General features: G+C 43.8%; 2 protein-coding genes across 3 annotated transcripts; both read left to right on the forward strand.

The window, feature by feature from the left end:
- Positions 1-566: 566 nt before the first annotated feature.
- chkb (choline kinase beta) lies at positions 567-13,023 on the forward strand. Of its 2 annotated transcripts, none has more exons than XR_014630862.1 (11): positions 567-1,076; positions 1,241-1,349; positions 1,580-1,693; positions 1,834-1,967; positions 2,099-2,203; positions 6,731-6,789; positions 7,483-7,570; positions 8,402-8,510; positions 9,427-9,563; positions 9,696-9,777; positions 9,868-9,914. XR_014630862.1 is itself a non-coding variant. In XM_084452924.1 (11 exons), the coding sequence occupies exons 1-11, from the start codon at positions 589-591 to the stop codon at positions 9,922-9,924; spliced, it is 1,449 nt and encodes a 482-aa protein (XP_084309050.1). In that variant the 5' UTR covers positions 567-588; the 3' UTR covers positions 9,925-13,023. The 2 variants fall into 2 exon arrangements, 1 of the variants encoding a protein (XP_084309050.1); XM_084452924.1 differs by having other exon boundaries at positions 9,427-9,530; positions 9,868-13,023.
- A 959-nt stretch (positions 13,024-13,982) lies between these two features.
- LOC311320871 (kelch repeat and BTB domain-containing protein 13) lies at positions 13,983-16,405 on the forward strand (the record flags this gene model as incomplete). Its single annotated transcript, XM_084452739.1, has 8 exons — positions 13,983-14,096; positions 14,204-14,392; positions 14,528-14,712; positions 14,788-15,139; positions 15,325-15,470; positions 15,682-15,836; positions 15,971-16,128; positions 16,223-16,405. 8 exons carry the CDS (start codon positions 13,983-13,985, stop codon positions 16,403-16,405), a joined length of 1,482 nt encoding a protein of 493 aa, XP_084308865.1.
- Between the last annotated feature and the right edge of the window lie 1,274 nt (positions 16,406-17,679).

Consider the following 17,679-nt stretch of genomic DNA (forward strand, 5'->3'; position numbering starts at 1 on the left):
TAGATAGATAGATAGATAGATAGATAGATAGATAGATAGATAGATAGATAGATAGATAGATAGATAGATAGATAGATAGATAGATAGATAGATAGATAGATAGATAGATAGATAGATAGATAGATAGATAGATAGATAGATAGATAGATAGACAGACAGACAGACAGACAGAGTTCCATTTAGGAACTATTTTTCCTTGCACTCCAACACTAAGTGACTGACAAAAACTCATGATAATGTTGTGACAAAAACTCGTGATAAACTCGTGATAGTATAGACCAAAGCAAATTCCACGTATGTGTAAACCTACTGTTCTTTACAAAAATAAATATTGATTCTAATAGCATGACTGTACTATCACGCATGTTGCCATCTACTGTCCAGCTATGGAAACAGCATCTCGAGTTTTTGCGTGGTTCCTCGGATCAGTGGGTGGTTCCAAGCGAAAGCCAATGAATAGCCCCTATGGAAATTATGTGAACAATGATTGGATCGATAGTGTGCCAATTCACCTGACCCGAACGTGATGACGTACCATTGCAACACGAAGTAGGAAGTAATATCGATGGTTTATCAGAAACTCGTTCCATGCCATTCAGATTAGTGTATGCCAGGCTATTCAGGATAGCTCTCTTGAAACTGAACCAGACAGCAGGTGGGGACCGTATTCAGCCTAGACTTGCACATCTAAACAGTCGTTTACCCGCTAACATAAGAAAGATCAGAATGCAGTCGGGGGGAAATGCGACTGAGTGCCATAGCGAATGTGCCTTGGTCAAGTCTGACAAAGCAGGTGGTTTCCGAAACATTCCTACTCTTACGACAGAGGACATCGGCCCAACCGCGGAGAAGAAAAGGATGGGAGACACTCTCGCTATCAACGAGAGTCATTTAAGGGCACCGAGTCCTCGAGGTGCTAATGGCGATGACGACTCTGAAGCAGAGTCCTATCGGGATGGGCGAAGCGAAGAGGTGGACAGGGATACAAAAGGCAAAGCGTTTGCCTGGTGTCGAGACTTTCTGTCGGGCTCATGGAAGACCACTATTGAAGCGGATTTTCAGATCAGCATCGTCAGGTGACTATGATGATCAGTTTGATCAGCACATAACGTTACACGCACGGGACGACACTATCTTCCCTTTATGATTCCTTGTCTGCCGATTTGTCTAGCCACGTTGCACAACTATGACAGTGTCAGACCAATGTGCAACCTCTCTCTTTCCCTATGTTTGACTGCAGTGGTGGACTGAGTAATCAGCTGTACATGTGCAGTTTGCCTGACCATGTGAGCGCTGTTGGGGAAGAACCTCGAAGGGTACTGCTTCGAATCTATGGCGCCATTCTACAGGTCTGTAAACTCTAGCTGGTCCATACTGAGATGGCTCTTTCCTGACCTGTTCGTTTGTTCACATTTAAATAACCATAACCAGGGGATTGTAGAAACAGGATGCTCATAGTTGTGTTAGTCAAGACAGCTTGCACTTACAATGTTCTGAAGTTATTTGACTCATCTCTTCCTTGTGTGGAAGAAGCCATACAGTGCCATCTAAATGAAGTGTGTGTGTGTGGGGGTGGCAGGGAGTGGACTCTCTGGTCCTTGAGAGTGTGATGTTTGCCATTCTGGCAGAGCGAACGTTGGGGCCACGCCTATACGGCATCTTCCCAGAGGGACGTCTGGAACAGTACCTACCGGTATGACTATTCTCACTTATCTATGCACAGATTGACTCATTGACACACACACACACACACACACACACACACACACATATGAAGATGTAGTGCATGTTCAATTTGACTCAATTTGATTTGTATTTTCGTATCCCACCCAGAATACCCGTATGAAGACAGAGCAGCTCTCCGATCCAGACATCTCTGCAGAGATCGCCTCTAAGCTTGCTCACTTCCACAGAATGGTCATGCCCTTCAACAAGGAGCCCAAATGGCTGTTTGCCACAATTGACAGGTGAAAATAAAAGGGAATGGTCTGTCACATGAAACACGGCTTATCAAGTGTACTTTCTTAGTGTGTGAATGTATAAGAACCCTGTCAAACTGGTCCAAAGCACATTCTGACACACTTTTTTTCTCTCCCAGGTACATGGATCAGGTTATGAATCTGAAGTTTGTTCGTGAAGCCCATGTGAAAAAGTACAATAAGCTGATGAAGTTAGACCTCACTGCAGAGCTGGAGAATCTCCGGTGAGTGGAGAAGGACTGGGAAAGCTGGGAAAACTGGGACAGGGAATGGTTTGACAGCTGAGGGGAACAGACAGGCTGGGATTGGGACGTGGTGAGGTCAGCATCCATATTATAAATGACATTTTGCTCATAGACAGGAGAGAATGTCTTCACTCGCTCTCACACAGACAGAGATAGAAAGAGAGAGGCGTTGTACGTCAGAATACTCTCAGTGCAGCTAGGAGGGCTGACCTCTCCCCCAGTTGTAGGAACAAGTGTCGGCACTGCCATTTCACACTGTGGCCTCACTTTCTGATTCACACACATACAGACACTTAAACACACATGTACGCACGCACAAACACACACATACTCACTCACTGACTCACTCAAGCACACACTCACACTCTTAAATGTCTTCTTACGAACTTCGTAAGACCAACCCTGAGAAAGATCCCCGCCGGATTCATTAACACGTGTGTGTTCTTAAACCGCTAAAGTGTTCTCAGCTGTGCTCCCCTTAAGTTGAATGCGCGATCTCGTACACCTGAATTGGCATACATAAATGCCCCGCCAGCTCCTTACTACAGGGTCGTGTGCAAACAGAATCACCAGACAGCGCAGAAAAGGTTGCGAGGTTCCCAATTGTCATCATGATTGATGTTCAAGGTCAGGTGCAAATTCGACATTTTATTTGTCACATGCAACATACCAGTAAAATGAGCAGTGAGATGTTTCTCCGCTGGCTCTTATAACGTGCACACTAAGCTTAAGCAAGGTAAAAAATAAAATAAAAAAAATAACTAGAAAACAAGACGGTATATGGACTTTTAAAACAAAATGCTAAATATATAGCCTACATGAAAGAGATGGGATGTGCTGAGAGCAGATGATTAAATTATACAATTTAGTTAAATGCATGAGTAGGCTACTTGTGGATCTTGATACGCCCTATCTATATTATGTTGGCCCATATGATATATTTTAGTTCACATGTTTATTTACAGAATGTAGATGTGTCCATTCTGATGACTATGTACTGTTGTGCTGGGCCGCGTTTCCCAGATTCGCCGAACTTCTCCGGGCTACGACGCTTCTCAAGGTATACCTTGGCGAAGGGACAGTTTTTCCTACGAGTGTTTCCCAGACTATCCCTTAGTGGGCGCCTGAAGATACATCGTTAGAGGAGCTGTCCCTGGGCGCGGTGCTGAAAAAAGAATGAATCGATGCCGCACACATCGATGGCCATTCGTAAAGTCACAGAAATGACGTGCCAATATAATACTGCCAATATAGTGCTGTCTTAATTATTTTATTTCAGTCTAAATATTACCAAAAAGGAAGCTATGCCTCCGAAAGCTCATCTGCTAATGTATTTAAGAGTCAAAGCGAGACCTTGTGATAATCCCAATTCATACATCAAATTACATTACATCAAATAAAATATCCAAGAAAGAGCATGGATCAGATCGGGACATATAAGCCCCGTCGAGGATGTCTTGAAAGGCCAGGAAAAAATACTTTAATGATGATAGGCAATGATGATAGCAAAATGACCACTGATTTAGTTATCATACAAACAAAGGTATAATGCCCATATAAATTGCCCCTGTGGCAGTAGCATTCCCACGTTCACATTCCCAATTCGCGCGGATACGATGACTAATTGAATCTATCAGGCACCGGTGTTGGCACATGTGGCCTATAAAAAAAACAAGGGTAACTGCACACATTGAGCGACATGGCAGATATGAAGAGGAAGCGTGTGATAGCGTTCACCAAAGAATAACTAGTGATCATGCTGGACGAGGTGGAGCAGCCGAAGGCTGTCCTGTTTGGCGGCTACCAGTAGGGCCTATGCACAACTCCAGTAGGCTACTTCCTGAAATTGGACATACTTCTCTATTTCCTCTCCTACACTTTGGATGAAATGATTATTCAGGTGTGCCTGACTGCAGCACAATGATCAGGCACACCTGAATAATCATTTCATCCAATAGTGTAAGACAGGAAATAAAGAAGCATGTCTAATTTCAGGAAGTAGCCTACTGGAGTTGTGCATATAGCCCATTGAAGAAGGCTGCATGGGCGAGCATTGCAGCGCGGATGGCTGCTTCCACTCCTGGGCCACCCAGGGAGTGGACAGTCATCAGCAAGAAATGGCAGGACTTCGCCAGGCAGGCCAAAAGCCGGGGGGCGGCAGTGCGCCCAGAGGCAGAGCACCGTGCCTTCCCTCACCCCGGAGGAGGAGAAGGCCCTATCGATCATCAGCCTCACAGCCTCCCAAGGCATTACTGGTGGCCTTGATTTGGAGTCTGGAGAGGGCCCGTCCAACATCCAGCCCTCAGCTGAATCACCCCAAGCCTCCCAGTCCTCTGGAGAGGAGACCCCAGCGCAGTCAGACTGCTCCACCCCGTCGACACGCTCTCCCCCCACACACCCCATGACGTCACCCCCCAGCAGGTTCAACCATGCCGGGCAGGTTCAGGGTAGAGGCCAGACGAAAAGCAACAACTGGCCCTCCAGGTTGGGGGTTGGGCATGGGTCTAAAAACCCCACCCCGGAAAAAGACCACCCCGGAAAAAGACAGCCTGTTACAGGACAAAAGTCTGAAGAACAAACCTGCCCATGTTTTTTCCCAACCAATATTAAACAAGTTCCCTTTATCCTGTATATTTGTCGTTTCTTGCCACATTACAACAGTAGAGGTTTTGAAGAAGGCACACAATATAACAAACAGCATTTGTAAGATCACTAAATCTGAATCTGTTAGCAAAGTACACTATAAGGACAACAGTATTGGGCCACCTACACATTACACCTATAGCAACTTTCATGACATCCCATTCTAAATGAATAGGCATCATATGGAGTTGGTCCCCCCTCTGCAGCTATAACAGCCTCCACTGTTCTGGGAAGGCTTTCTACAATATTCTGGAGCGTGTGTGAGGATATTTTACTATTCATCTGGATGGCCTCATTGGATTAATCAATTCGCCAGGATATCTGTCTGACAATATATAAAGACAGCCAGAAAAGTCATGTCATCAAATTATCCCTTTACATAAGAAAATGTTGTTCACAGAGTGGATTATATTAGGCTATGGATAGTCCGTATATGTTGCTTGGCTCAAAAGTTTTAAAAACAACATTCCCATGATGTGTTCTGTAGGCTCCATAACATTATTTTCATCATTCAAGTTAATTGTATTTTGTGTACACCAATGATTTGAATCGCGCAGGTAGGATAGATAGATGTGCGCTGTATTGCAACTCTCCTTTTTAAAAGTGTAATTTTGCTCTAATCGAGCTAAAACTATAACGGGATGAACGGAGCGCATCGCCAAGGAACAGCTAACGATGGGGTCCGACCGCCCTTCGTAACGTATCCCTTGGCTGTGGTATACCTTGGCTAAGTAGGCTCTGGGAAACAGCGCTTCGGCTCCAAGGAAGGCTAACGATGTATCTTCGGAAGGTACATCAGAAGGGCGATTTACGATGTACCTTGGGTGGAGCTGTTTCCCAGAGCCTTCGTAGCCAAGGTATACCTTGGCTTAAGAAGGTTATGGGAAACGAATCGCCACCTAGAGGTGGACCTAACGACGTTCTTACGATGCACGTAGCGCTACGATGCCTTAACGAGTCTGAGTATAGCGACTGAGTTTAGTGCTTATTTATTCATTCACTGCCATTTGCAGTGTTTGTGTAGTGCTTTTATTTATTTTAGGACACCACAATGCGTCGTAGAATAATGACTATAAATGTGAAACGTATTTGGATATAATACAAATATTCTCATATTTTTTATTATTATTATTTCAAGCCTAGGATGTCTGTAGAATTGATGTGAACGCAATCACCTCGGATTTCTCATAAATTCAGCCCTTGCGAACATGGGCACACTCCAATCTGGCCTACCTACGACTGTATTTCCGCATTCTTAAATCCTGTTCTTAGATAAGAACAAATCCTAGATAAGAAACCATTCAGGAATGCCAGAATTGTCCCGGGAACTTCGTAAGTGGAGTTAAGAAGAAATTTCTTCTTATCTTTTTCTTAACTGTGTTCAGGAATGAGGACCATTGTTACTATTGCAGTCTTAGACATGTCATGCACTGCAGTTCTACCCACGGTCTCTCATACCTACTCCACAGAGGAGACCGGTGAAAGATCATTAGGCAGTCTCTCTCACCAATACATTATGTTCCAGAGAGTGAAAGAAATGTGTGTTGTGTAATAAATGTTCCTGCCCCAGTAGCGTAGTAAGATGTGCACTGTTGACAGGTGTGTAATTCCCCCCTGTCCCCCATAATGTGCGTAAGCCGCTGCTTACTCTCTCCACCCTGATTTCTCTCTCTCCCTCTCTGTCCTCCTCTCTCTCTCTCTCTCTCCCTCTCTGTCCTCCTCTCTCTCTCTCTCCCTATCTGTCCTCCTCTCTCTCTCTCTCTCTCTCTCCCTCTCTGTCCACCCCTCTCTCTCTCCCTCTCTGTCCTCCTCTCTCTCTCTGTCCTCCTCTCTCCCTCTCTCCCCCTGGGCTCCCCCTATCAGAGCGCTGCTGGCAGCGACCCCGTCTTCAGTGGTGTTCTGCCATAACGACGTACAGGAGGGTAAGTCTCATCTTGCGTCACCCCACTTCTAATTTAGGCTGATTGATCAACCCCCTGTGACTCCGCTGTCACACACTTCCTAGAAGAACAGGACATAAGCCTAGGAGGGGGGGGGGGGGTTGTTATGCAACATGCACACCATTTCAGACAAGTGGACCACTACAGTAAATGTTTTCTATGAGTTGACAGTGCATTGTAAATAGTTACTTGTCTGTCCCACACAGACTCCTGGTGTGAATGCAGGGTTACTTACTGTCTGACTCCACCTACCTTGTTTTTCCCTTTCCTTTGTTACTCAGGCCTGTCCTCGTTATATTTATATTTCCACAACATATAATACTAACTGACTGATATGTCAAATTAATGATGGCCACCTGTGTGTGTGTGTGTGTGTGTGTGTGTGCGTGTTCGTTCTGTATTTTTCTGTATGCTTACTGTGCATCATTATTATGTATACACCAAGATGTATGTATGTGTAGGTACAGTATGTGCATGTAAGTATATATTGTACATCCTCGACGCTTGCTTGTAACTATGAAATGTAGCATGTTAAATGACCAAACAACACAACGGCAATGGAATTATGCAGTATTTGGGCCCCTGCAATGTATTTTGAAAATGTGGACCTAAATAAGGGGACTGAAAGAGGGAGGAGTTAGAGATGTAGGTGTGGTCTAACTGTCTCCTCCCTAGGTAACATCTTGATTCTGGCGGGCAGAGATCGCACCTCAACTGAGAAACTCATGCTCATCGACTTTGAGTACAGCAGTTACAACTACAGGTAGATGTTGTTTACTTGTTTACAAACGAAAGGTCAGATTTTGCAAGTTAATGTATAATATTTGTATGGATATTATTTGTATGGATGGATGTTATTATACTGTATGCAGTTTCTTTGGACCCCAAGAAGAGTAGCAGCTAATGGGGAACAAGTAGAAAGGGTGCATTTTGTCAAGTTGAAATGGTTAAACTCACTCCTCAGTATAAATATTGCCCACTCGCACCACCGAAGAGTAAGCTTTTCAGTGGCGTAGCTGGTAGTGGTGTTTATGACAGGTGGTCATGTGTGAATTAAAATCAGAGGACCTGGGTGTGATGCCAATGTGTGCAACTTTCAGGAGGAAGCGATACTGACAAGTGATGCACTGAGACCTGTTAGATCAACATGTGCTGTTGTTGAATGTGTGAGTGGATAAAATAATCAGACTGTGATTGATAGATAAGAAAGTAGCATGGTCTCTCTCTCCCTCTGACTTTCTCCCTAGCATATCAGAGTGCATTTAGTAGGGGCAGGGTACAATAACATCTCAGTAATAGATAGATCTTGACACATGTATTAAACTATAAACATAATTTACAAACTATAAAAAACACACAAAACACTGTCACTATAAAATATAACAAACAACATCCCAAACAATAATGGGATGGGGTCTGAAAGACATGCCCCCATACCCATAATCAGGAGACTGACAGACAGGGAGGCATACTGACTACTGGGGGCAGACTGACAGACAGTATTATACCAAAATTAGTATTTCCTCCCTCATGTGAATGTGGATATCCTCTGTATTGTGCTGCCATAATTTGAGTTTGTTGTCGTTCCCTTTAGGGGCTTTGACTTTGGGAACCACTTCTGTGAGTGGATGTACGACTACACGTATGACCAGTGGCCCTTTTACAAGGCTACAGCAGAGAGCTACCCCAGCAGGGAGCAGCAGGTCAGTCCGACCACAGCTAGCCACACACCAGGCCCTAGTGGCCTTCCTCTCCTCAGCCCTCCTTAGCCCTCCTCCCTGTCTACAGCCTTCCAGACTCTGCTGGTGAACTAGTAGTGTGATGAAGAGTGACCCGAATTCACTGCTGTCTCTCTACTTGCGGTGCACTACATTCAGCCCTATAACGTTGGAAGGTAACATTTAATGTGTGGTCAGTCTCCTTTAAAGATGATTTTTAGTGTCATTAACACTTTTAAAGCATGAATAAGCGATTTTCTACTGCTAGATGGCAGTAAGAGACCTAAAAATGTATAATATGGTAGGGGTGAGTCATTGAAGCTGGGCGCTATTAAGACGTTGTGGTTCAATGAAACAACCTGATATCGGGTGGTTTTAATTAGTTTGGAGTTTGGACAAAATGTGAAAACAAAATCCGTTATTGCAGCTTTAATGCTTTATCTTACAAATAAATATTCATTTGATGGATTGTACCATATAAATCCCCACTATGAGCATCACAAATTTCACTGTTGTTCTTCCAATCAGATATCACTCAAACACTATTTCATTTGTGAGTTCTTATCCATACCTTATCAACTTACCTGTCTCTGGAGCAAACTTGTTCACAATATTGCCTGTGACCACAGTCTACTCCAGTCCATTATTAGAATTATAATATAGGCAAGGTGAATTACTTTTTTGGCCACTCACACCACCTAGTGGGTGAAAGGGTGCATCCACTATCCACAGCATTAATTAGCTAGGAGTTATTCTTTTTAATAACAGTTTGAGGCAGCATTTAAGCCCACCTCTGTGGCAGAATTTAAATGAGGATTTTTTGCAGCTTTGGTAGAAGGTAGTATAATGTCTGACTGGAAGAATGTTGTTCTCGCCTCAATCTCTGTGTTCTGTGCTGTAGCTCCATTTCATCCGTAACTACCTGGAGACTGAGGGCTGCCCTGAGGGAATCACGCATGAGGACCAGACACGCATGGAGGATGAGCTGCTCCTGGAAGCCAACAGGTATCCAAATCTGCTGATGCGGAAAGATGCTTAGTAAGAGATGAACAGACATGTTAGAAAACAACACTGTAAATGCTAAAAATAAAAGATATAGTCCTGCAGCGATTTTAACGCATATGCTTCTGATGCACACCCACACATGTGGGTTTGTCTGTTGTTTTATAGGTATGCATTGTCATCCCACTTCTTATGGGGCCTGTGGTCCATCATTCAAGCCAGGATATCAAAGATCGAGTTTGGCTACATGGTATGTTGCTTCACCTAAAGGAAAATAATTATGTGTGTGCAAAGGCACAGCATACAGTATTCTAACTTTTTAAAATTTTTTGTATTTCAGGACTATGCCCAGAGTCGATTTGACGCATACTTCAAGCTGAAAAAGATTGTCTCCTAACTGCCCTCTCCAGATTCCTTTAAAGTACTTTAATTTTTATACCTACTGATCATCCGTCCTATATTTTAGTTTTACATTTCTTGTTCCATGTTAAGGGAAGGGGAATGGTTGAAGACAGATGATGACACTGTGTTGGTGTGATAGTAAGATGGAATAAGGAATTACTTCTTTATTAGTGTTTACCCCTTTACTACTCTATTTTGCCACTGCCCTGTAGCACCAAAAAGGAGACTGCCGTCTATATCAGCATGATGCAGATCTAGGCTATAGCTGTAATTTTAATGAATGCACTTATCTCTGTTACTGTATGTGAATGCAGTGAGAAGCACAATATTAATTTGCATTTTATTTGTTTACATAGTTATTGTCCTCTAGTTCCCTCTATTTCTGCCATTCACCATCTAGATGCATCTAGTTCTTCAGCTTTTGACTAAAGGGTCCAAATATGCTATTTGTATCGTTTGAACATATTAGGAGTGTTTCCTGTGCACTGTAGAATGCAGAACATATTAGGAGTGTTTCCTGTGCACTGTAGAATGCAGAACATATTAGGAGTGTTTCCTGTGCACTGTAGAATGCAGAACATATTAGGAGTGTTTCCTGTGCACTGTAGAATGCAGAACATATTAGGAGTGTTTCCTGTGCACTGTAGAAAGCAGGCTCAGACTATGCAGCATAGCTGAACTCAACTCTTTACTATATAGTACTGTATGTCCACGGTTACATTTTTGTAAGAAAGGAATCCTTTCCATTCCAAATCAGAGACTGGCTGGCAATGAGATTATATACTTATTACGGGTATCAACGGGGGACCCCAACTCACTATGGTATGTTTGTTAGAATGACTAATGACTCATTGCGGTGAATTTCATTTACCGGAATGAGGGTCTCTTCCTGATCGAATCATCATAATGTATGCATTAGGTCTTAAAGGTGATAATAGATAACATTTTTATGTAGACCGATCATTGAAAAAATAATACATCCACAGAGCGTTAGAAAGGTGTGGAATAAAACTATTGCTTTTCCCCCTCAAAAATTATTAGGAATTTACCATTTAAAGCCTCTGGAAACTTGGCTTGAAATAGTAAAAATGCATATATGATATCAAATGTTAGTCTCTCTTTAAGCATCAACAAAAATCTGAGTTAAAATAAACGTTCAGAACCCTTCGAAAGAAGTGTTCAAAAACGGCGCATTTTGCTCTCTAGTTGATTGACATTTTGATCCGCCAATGACAATCTCATCAAAACTAGCAACGCACTATGCACAGCAACTAAAAGTCCAGCCGTATATGTTTGAGCCGTCAGATACTCAATTCTCAGAGGATGCAGAAATACAGTAGAAGCCCTGCCATCTCCAAATAATTAATTTTAATCGATCACTGAATGGTGATGCTTTTCTATCCATTAGTAGTTAGCCACAGCTAGTTCTAACCATACTAGCTAGCGCTAACGCTACTAGCAGCTACAAAGCACTGAGTTGGCAAGCTAACAATGTTAGATTTATTTAGAAAAAGGTGAGGTTAACAATAAACGTGGAACATTTACTTAAACTTTATCATTAGCAAGTAACTTACATGATCGATCTCGGCTCTGGGCATCGGGGAGAGGCTGAAGTGGAGGGAGAGAGGGTACAGGACATAGCCGTTGTGCAAAACCCATGGCTTTCTGGCAGAATTTATGAATGAGCGCAGCATATGAAGGTATGATTCCGGACTGCTCCACCACAGCTCACCAAAAACGCGGTCCACTGTTTCTCTAAATCCAACACAGTTGGAAAACTAAAGAATGACTTGTTGTCATCTCACCGATGAGCACCCAGGGACAGCACAATCAATCATGATGGTGCACAGGGTGGGGAGATAGAGGATAGATAAAAAATAGATACCGGTAGATGGATAGATAAAAAATAGACAAAGATACTAGACTGGATCAAATATGTTAGCTAACTGCAAATTTGCTGTAGAGGCAGATATGGTAGAGGTAGGACTTACTAACGCATTTTTTAATGATTGGATCTCGGATTTAATGACGTCACATTAAACGAATTAAACAACGGCCATTTCAAACCCACTGTCAGGAATGTTACAAACACTTAAATGAGAATATTTTGAATTTTGATAGAAAGTAATTGCTAATACTTTTACATGTTGTTTATTATGTACATAATACACTAAATTACATAGTTAGAAGACTTTTGTGGATTTGAGTTTCCAGAGGCTTTAAAACATTTGACAGGTCCAAAATGGATGTTGTGTTTATATTTCTGTCTGAGGCTTGGTTCCCACCTGTAACAACGCTTGTGAGCCAGTTACAATGTTGCTACCATGTGATATCTCTGTGTCGGGAGCAATCAGGAGTCGTAATACTATTAGCTCACAAGCTTTGTTAGAGTTGTTAGTTTTTTTTAAAATTATATGTCTACATAAAAATGTTATTTATAGCACTCTTAAATAAAAGGACTATAAAGTATGACTGAACTGTAAAATATATTTGAACATCCAATGTATAAAACCAGAGCAAAACGGTTGGTATGTAAATTGCTTTAATGCTATCACTTGATTATTCTGTTTAATCTCATCCTAGTTCCACCTCCAGTTTGTCTGCATTGTTATATTTTGGTCCATTTCACATCAACCCACATTTGTCAGGCTGACATTTTTGTGTTTCACAATACTGTATATCAAACCAAATTGTACTGACTGCATGCTTCTGGGATTTGATCCATTGATGATAAGATCAGGTTGAAAAAACAAGTGTCCAATAAATGGTTTAATCATTTGAGCAAGATGAAATGTTTTGATATTTTCAATGTAATTTTTTTCCTCTTATTTATTGAGTGTATTAGTTTTCTGTCTTAGACTAACCTGACTAATTATTCATTAATGCCAGTGAAGTACATTGCAGGAAAGGTTTGCCCTGTTGATGTGAACTAGTACAGTATGTAGCCTACTGTATTCTCTCAGAGATTTCAGAGGGCGCTGGTGCAGATGTGCTATATATATATTTTAATTTTAATTTTGCTCAACATCTTTGTTCCATGTATCTGTTTGTTTCTTCTTTGTACTGCAGAGTATCATAATTGACTTGCTAATAAACCTGCTTGATACCTGATAAAAGTAATGTGTTATTCACATACCACACTATACCCAAAATGAAACCTATATGCCTAACCAACTATTTTGGATAACATTAAACTTGAGAAAGAAAGAAATGTGAATGTTGTGCAGATACTGTGCTTTATACATTGTACTGCACTGAATGAAATCCATGAGGTCTCAGGAACCTGAGTAGTGTATTCTATTATAGCAGACGGAGTCAGGGGGTCACATTTCAGTCCCCTGAACTGAGCCCCCCCCACCCCTCCCAAAGTACCTAAAATAGACCACTTCAGACAGAGCTGTTCAGAAGTCCATGTAGCCCTGATGTGCTGTGTTTGGATAAATACAGGCTTTCCGAACTATCTGGACCTGCTGTCACCGGGATTCTAGAGGCTGGATTTGTGAAAGTTTATGTTGTGATTACACTGCTGTGTTTTGTCTGTATGTCTGATGTCTTTCAGTCACATTGGGGTCTTCATGCTAACCTGACAGCTGCTCCCGTTGGACTGTGTGTTTAACGTATCAGCCACGTGGACTGGATATCTGGGGTGGACAAGGAAGAAAAATGGCCTCTGCGTTCCTTGTCTGTTCAGAGCATAGTTTTTTTCCATTACACAAGTAGTTTTGAATTCTGTGGGAGGGATCCTCCTCCTTGAGCTGAGATATTGATGTTTATAAGAACGTAAGCGTACTGGTGTTTAGAGAAACTTTTTTTTCCAGCCACCAGCCAAATCAATTACATGTGCCATGAATACTGTATTAGACTAAACAGTTTTGATTCATTCACTATTTGGTCAACTTATTCCTCAGTATGATAGCTCCTATCAGACAATACTTGACCGTTCTATATCTGTGGTTAAGCTTGTGGTTGAAGAATGGTTTGGCGACAGTAGCGAAGGCTTTTTCAGCACTGCACCGGTTGGTGTGTGCTTCACATGGTTATATAGCTGGGGGGATGCTCACAGGAGCTCCAGAGAAGTGGAGCACTGACATGGCATACAGAACATATCACCACGGAGATGGCAGTGGAGCCATGGTCACAGTACAGACCAGCACCCACGCTTTCCATGTAAACATGCTGTTAAACGTTCCAATACTATGATATCCCATCAGTTATAATGGATAACATTGGTGACTTCCTTCCTTCTATTTTGCCAACTCTCCTGTTTCTGTAAGGTGGATCTGGGAAGGCTTTCGGAATGCAGTGAGTACTTCAGAGCCCTGTCCCAGTCCAGAATGAGAGAGACCTCAGAGCGCCTCATCCACCTGGACCACATTCCATCCTCCGCCTTCCGCAATCTGCTGGAATTCTCCTTCCACAACCGCTTCATCGTTCCTGAGGGAGAGCTGGGGGCACACATACAGGTGGGCAGAGACGGCAGACGTTTGAAATGGCCCCCCGGCTTTAACTCACTGCGGATAAGTCACCAAGCCCTCTTCACCATGGTTCTGAGTAAACCTGACTCAACTCTCCCTCTCTGTCCCTCTATGGCTGTGGAGGCGGGCAGCTACCTGCTGGCCGAGGCCTTCCTGACCCAGTGCCTGTCAGCCCTGGTAGGGGTGCTAACCCCAGACACCTGCCAGTCCTACCTGGACCTGGCCCGGGTCATCTGCTGTGCTGAGCTGCAGACGGCCGTGCTCACCTACCTGAGCAGGCACTTGCTGGAGCTGCCTCACCTCGCCAGGTGGGCTCAGTTCACATGAGGGCTGCTTATCTGTAAGAACAGGCATGAACTGAACTTGGCCCGTTTATGATTCAGGCTCAAGGACCCTGAGGAGAGGGCAGAGTTGGTCCGTCTGAGATCGCAAGGTGACCTCCGGCTGTGCAGCCTCAGGAAGGAGAACCTGACCTCGTGGAATAACCCAGAGACAGAAGCTGCCCGTCACATGTTCAGACTGGAAGAGTCAGAGGTCAACAGGGGCTGGCATCCAATCGCAGAGCTCCCCTTCATGGCTGATAAGTGGTGTTTCACCACAGTCGTCCTGTACAACTACCTCTACCTCATAGGCGGTTACAGGCAGCGGGCAAAGAGGGGTTGGGAGTTCAAAATGGCCTCCTTTAGATACAATCCCTTCACTCACACCTGGGTCTCTACTGCCACTATGATCAAGGTGAGAGTCTCCTACAGTACCACCTGGATATCCTGTATTTCTCCCCTATTAAAAGGCAAATGGTAGGATCACGGTTCATCTTTGTTGTGATATAAAAAAGACAAAAGTAGAATATGACGTGGTCTGTGTGGCCACACAGCAGGACTGAGCACAAACAACAGTCACAATCTCTGTGTCCTCCACAGCGCAGGAGGCATTTCAGTGCAGCGGCTTGTGAGGGCTGCATCTACGCCGTTGGAGGCTGGTACTTGGACTCCCTCGTGACCCCAGACTCCAGCACAGCCCTCTACACGGCTGTGGAACGCTACGACCCCTGGGAGGACACATGGAGGTCTGTCCCCCACGGCCATGCCAGCCATGTGGAGCTGACAACCATAACCAACTAGCACACATTGGTAGTGTGGCCCCCCATGATACCATTCTCTGGTATCCCTTATATGCTGTAGACTAGATGTTCGTCTCCTCACTGCCATGTTAGCCATTTTGAGAACTGAGGGTGTTTGGGAGGGTAAATCAGCAGGTTGCTGTCCCCTCTTCTCCAGGTTGGTCTCCTCACTTCCCCTGACCGACTTCCTGTTCACCATGTCCCTGTCCCATGATGTCCCTCTGACCAGCAGCCTGGGACACTGCCTCTACGTCCTAGGAAGCATCCAGAGGACTGGTGAGAAACTGGTCCTGCAATACAACACCAGACAAGGTAATTGGTTTCTTCTTTTGTTTTTTTACCTTTATCCTACTGGAATGGAGTGCTACTCCGTTTCCTTACATCCTTGATATATCCTCCACCCCCACAACCACCCTCTCTCTCTCTCCCCCTCCCACCCTCACAAGACTCCTGGTCTGAGCTGCTCCCAACCCTGACCAGAACTGAAGCAGACATCCCCAGCATGTACTTCCTGGGGGCTACAGACAGGCTGTTTGTGATTGGAGGAAACAACTCCGAGAACGTCGTGACGACATTCTGTGTGGAGACTCAACAGTGGGGAAAGGTGAACGAGTTATGAGACAATGATGCCACACGTCTGACCATAATCGATGGCTGACTAGCCTATCGTATGATCCGTTCCTTTTGTCTTGCTGTAGGTTCAAGGGGCTGAGAAGGTGGCATTGGCCGGGCAGGGGGCAGTGCTAGGTGACCAGGTATACATGCCTGGCATAGAGCACAATGCTGTCGTGAGGCTGGATCTCAGCACACTCTCCCTTGATGTCCTCCCTCCTCTCCCCATCTCCACGCACTACGAAGCCCTCTTCCACCTTCACTTCTAACGGATCCTTCACTGAGCAGACTAATTACCAGTCTTGCATGGACTTTCACGGGGGGGGGGGGGGGGGGGCTTACACCTGTTCAGGGATGTGCTGTATTTACTCGGACTGCCAGAGAACTGCCTCCTATCTCCTGAGTCTGGTTCCTCCAAAGCTTTTCAAGAGTTCCAAGTTTTCCCGGTGACTGATATCTTTGCTGCTTTTTTCAGGATGTCTGTAGTCATCCCCTATTGCCCTTGATATCTAGGCCTATACAGACAATGCTACAAAGGTGATTGTGAAGCAATTTGTGATAGATCTGAGATACAGAGGAATAAACCGGACACACATTTACTTGCATTGCGGTATCCTGAAATGTACTATATACTGTAATAGCCTATACAGCACCAGAGGCTGGTCTTAGGATCTAAAGATTCAAAGGTGAAAAGAACAAACAACGCTACTAAACAATGCTACCTAGCAAGTCAACACCTCCGCACGTGGAGTGACAGGAAAGAGAATGTGTCTTTACATTATACCATGGCCACTATAAACCTTTTCATTACGCATAGCATGATATGAATTATTTCACCACTCTCTTTCTCTGTCTCTCTTTCTCTTTCATGCTCGCTCTTCAGGGCCAAATACATTGTTTGCAATGGAGCAAAGTAGACTGTAGGGGTTTGAGGTTTGCAAGTCTGTGTAGACAGAAAGTAGATCTCTGAAGGCACGAGTTTACAGTCTGTAGCTAGAGGGTGTCCGGTTACACACATACAGAGAGAGAGAGAGAGAGAGAGAGTGTGTGTGTGTGTGTGTGTGTGTGTGTGTGTGGGTGTGTGTGTGTGTGAGAGAGAGAGAGAAAGAGAGAGAGAGAGAGAGAGAGAGAGAGAGAGAGAGGTAGAAAGCATAGGTAGCTGCTCATAAAACCTGATGAAAGCTGTTCCAAGGGCATTGAAGTCAAACGAGAAAGAACAGAGGCTAAGTCCAGAGGAATTTCACCATTCCACCGTTACACTGAAAGTCTGAAGCTTAACTGAGTCTGGTTGCAAAAAGGTAGGATATGTCAATATTGTGATTTTTGATTATAATAGAAGGCTTTGGATTTTTAACTCAACTGTTGGGATACATATGAAAACGTGTTTTAGTGTGTTCACCTGCTGGCAGATAGCCTGTAAATGCACAGTGCATAACAATTGTAGCCTATAACAATGTCATTTCAGATGTCTGAAAGTCAGACCTAGCCTACATGTATAACAACATAATAGTAATAAAACGAATTATCATTATTAGGCTTAAAG

The sequence above is a fragment of the Borostomias antarcticus genome (assembly GCF_949987555.1).
Source record: "Borostomias antarcticus genome assembly, chromosome: 18".
Taxonomy (NCBI): Eukaryota; Metazoa; Chordata; class Actinopteri; order Stomiiformes; family Stomiidae; genus Borostomias; species Borostomias antarcticus.

Bases quoted from the DNA above. Each gene is read 5' to 3' on its own strand.
- chkb (XM_084452924.1), top strand. From the start codon at position 589: ATGCCATTCAGATTAGTGTATGCCAGGCTATTCAGGATAGCTCTCTTG. The intron at 6,790-7,482 runs GTAAGTCTCATC...TCTCCTCCCTAG, and splicing joins CCATAACGACGTACAGGAGG to GTAACATCTTGATTCTGGCG. The intron at 9,778-9,867 runs GTATGTTGCTTC...TTTGTATTTCAG, and splicing joins AGATCGAGTTTGGCTACATG to GACTATGCCCAGAGTCGATT.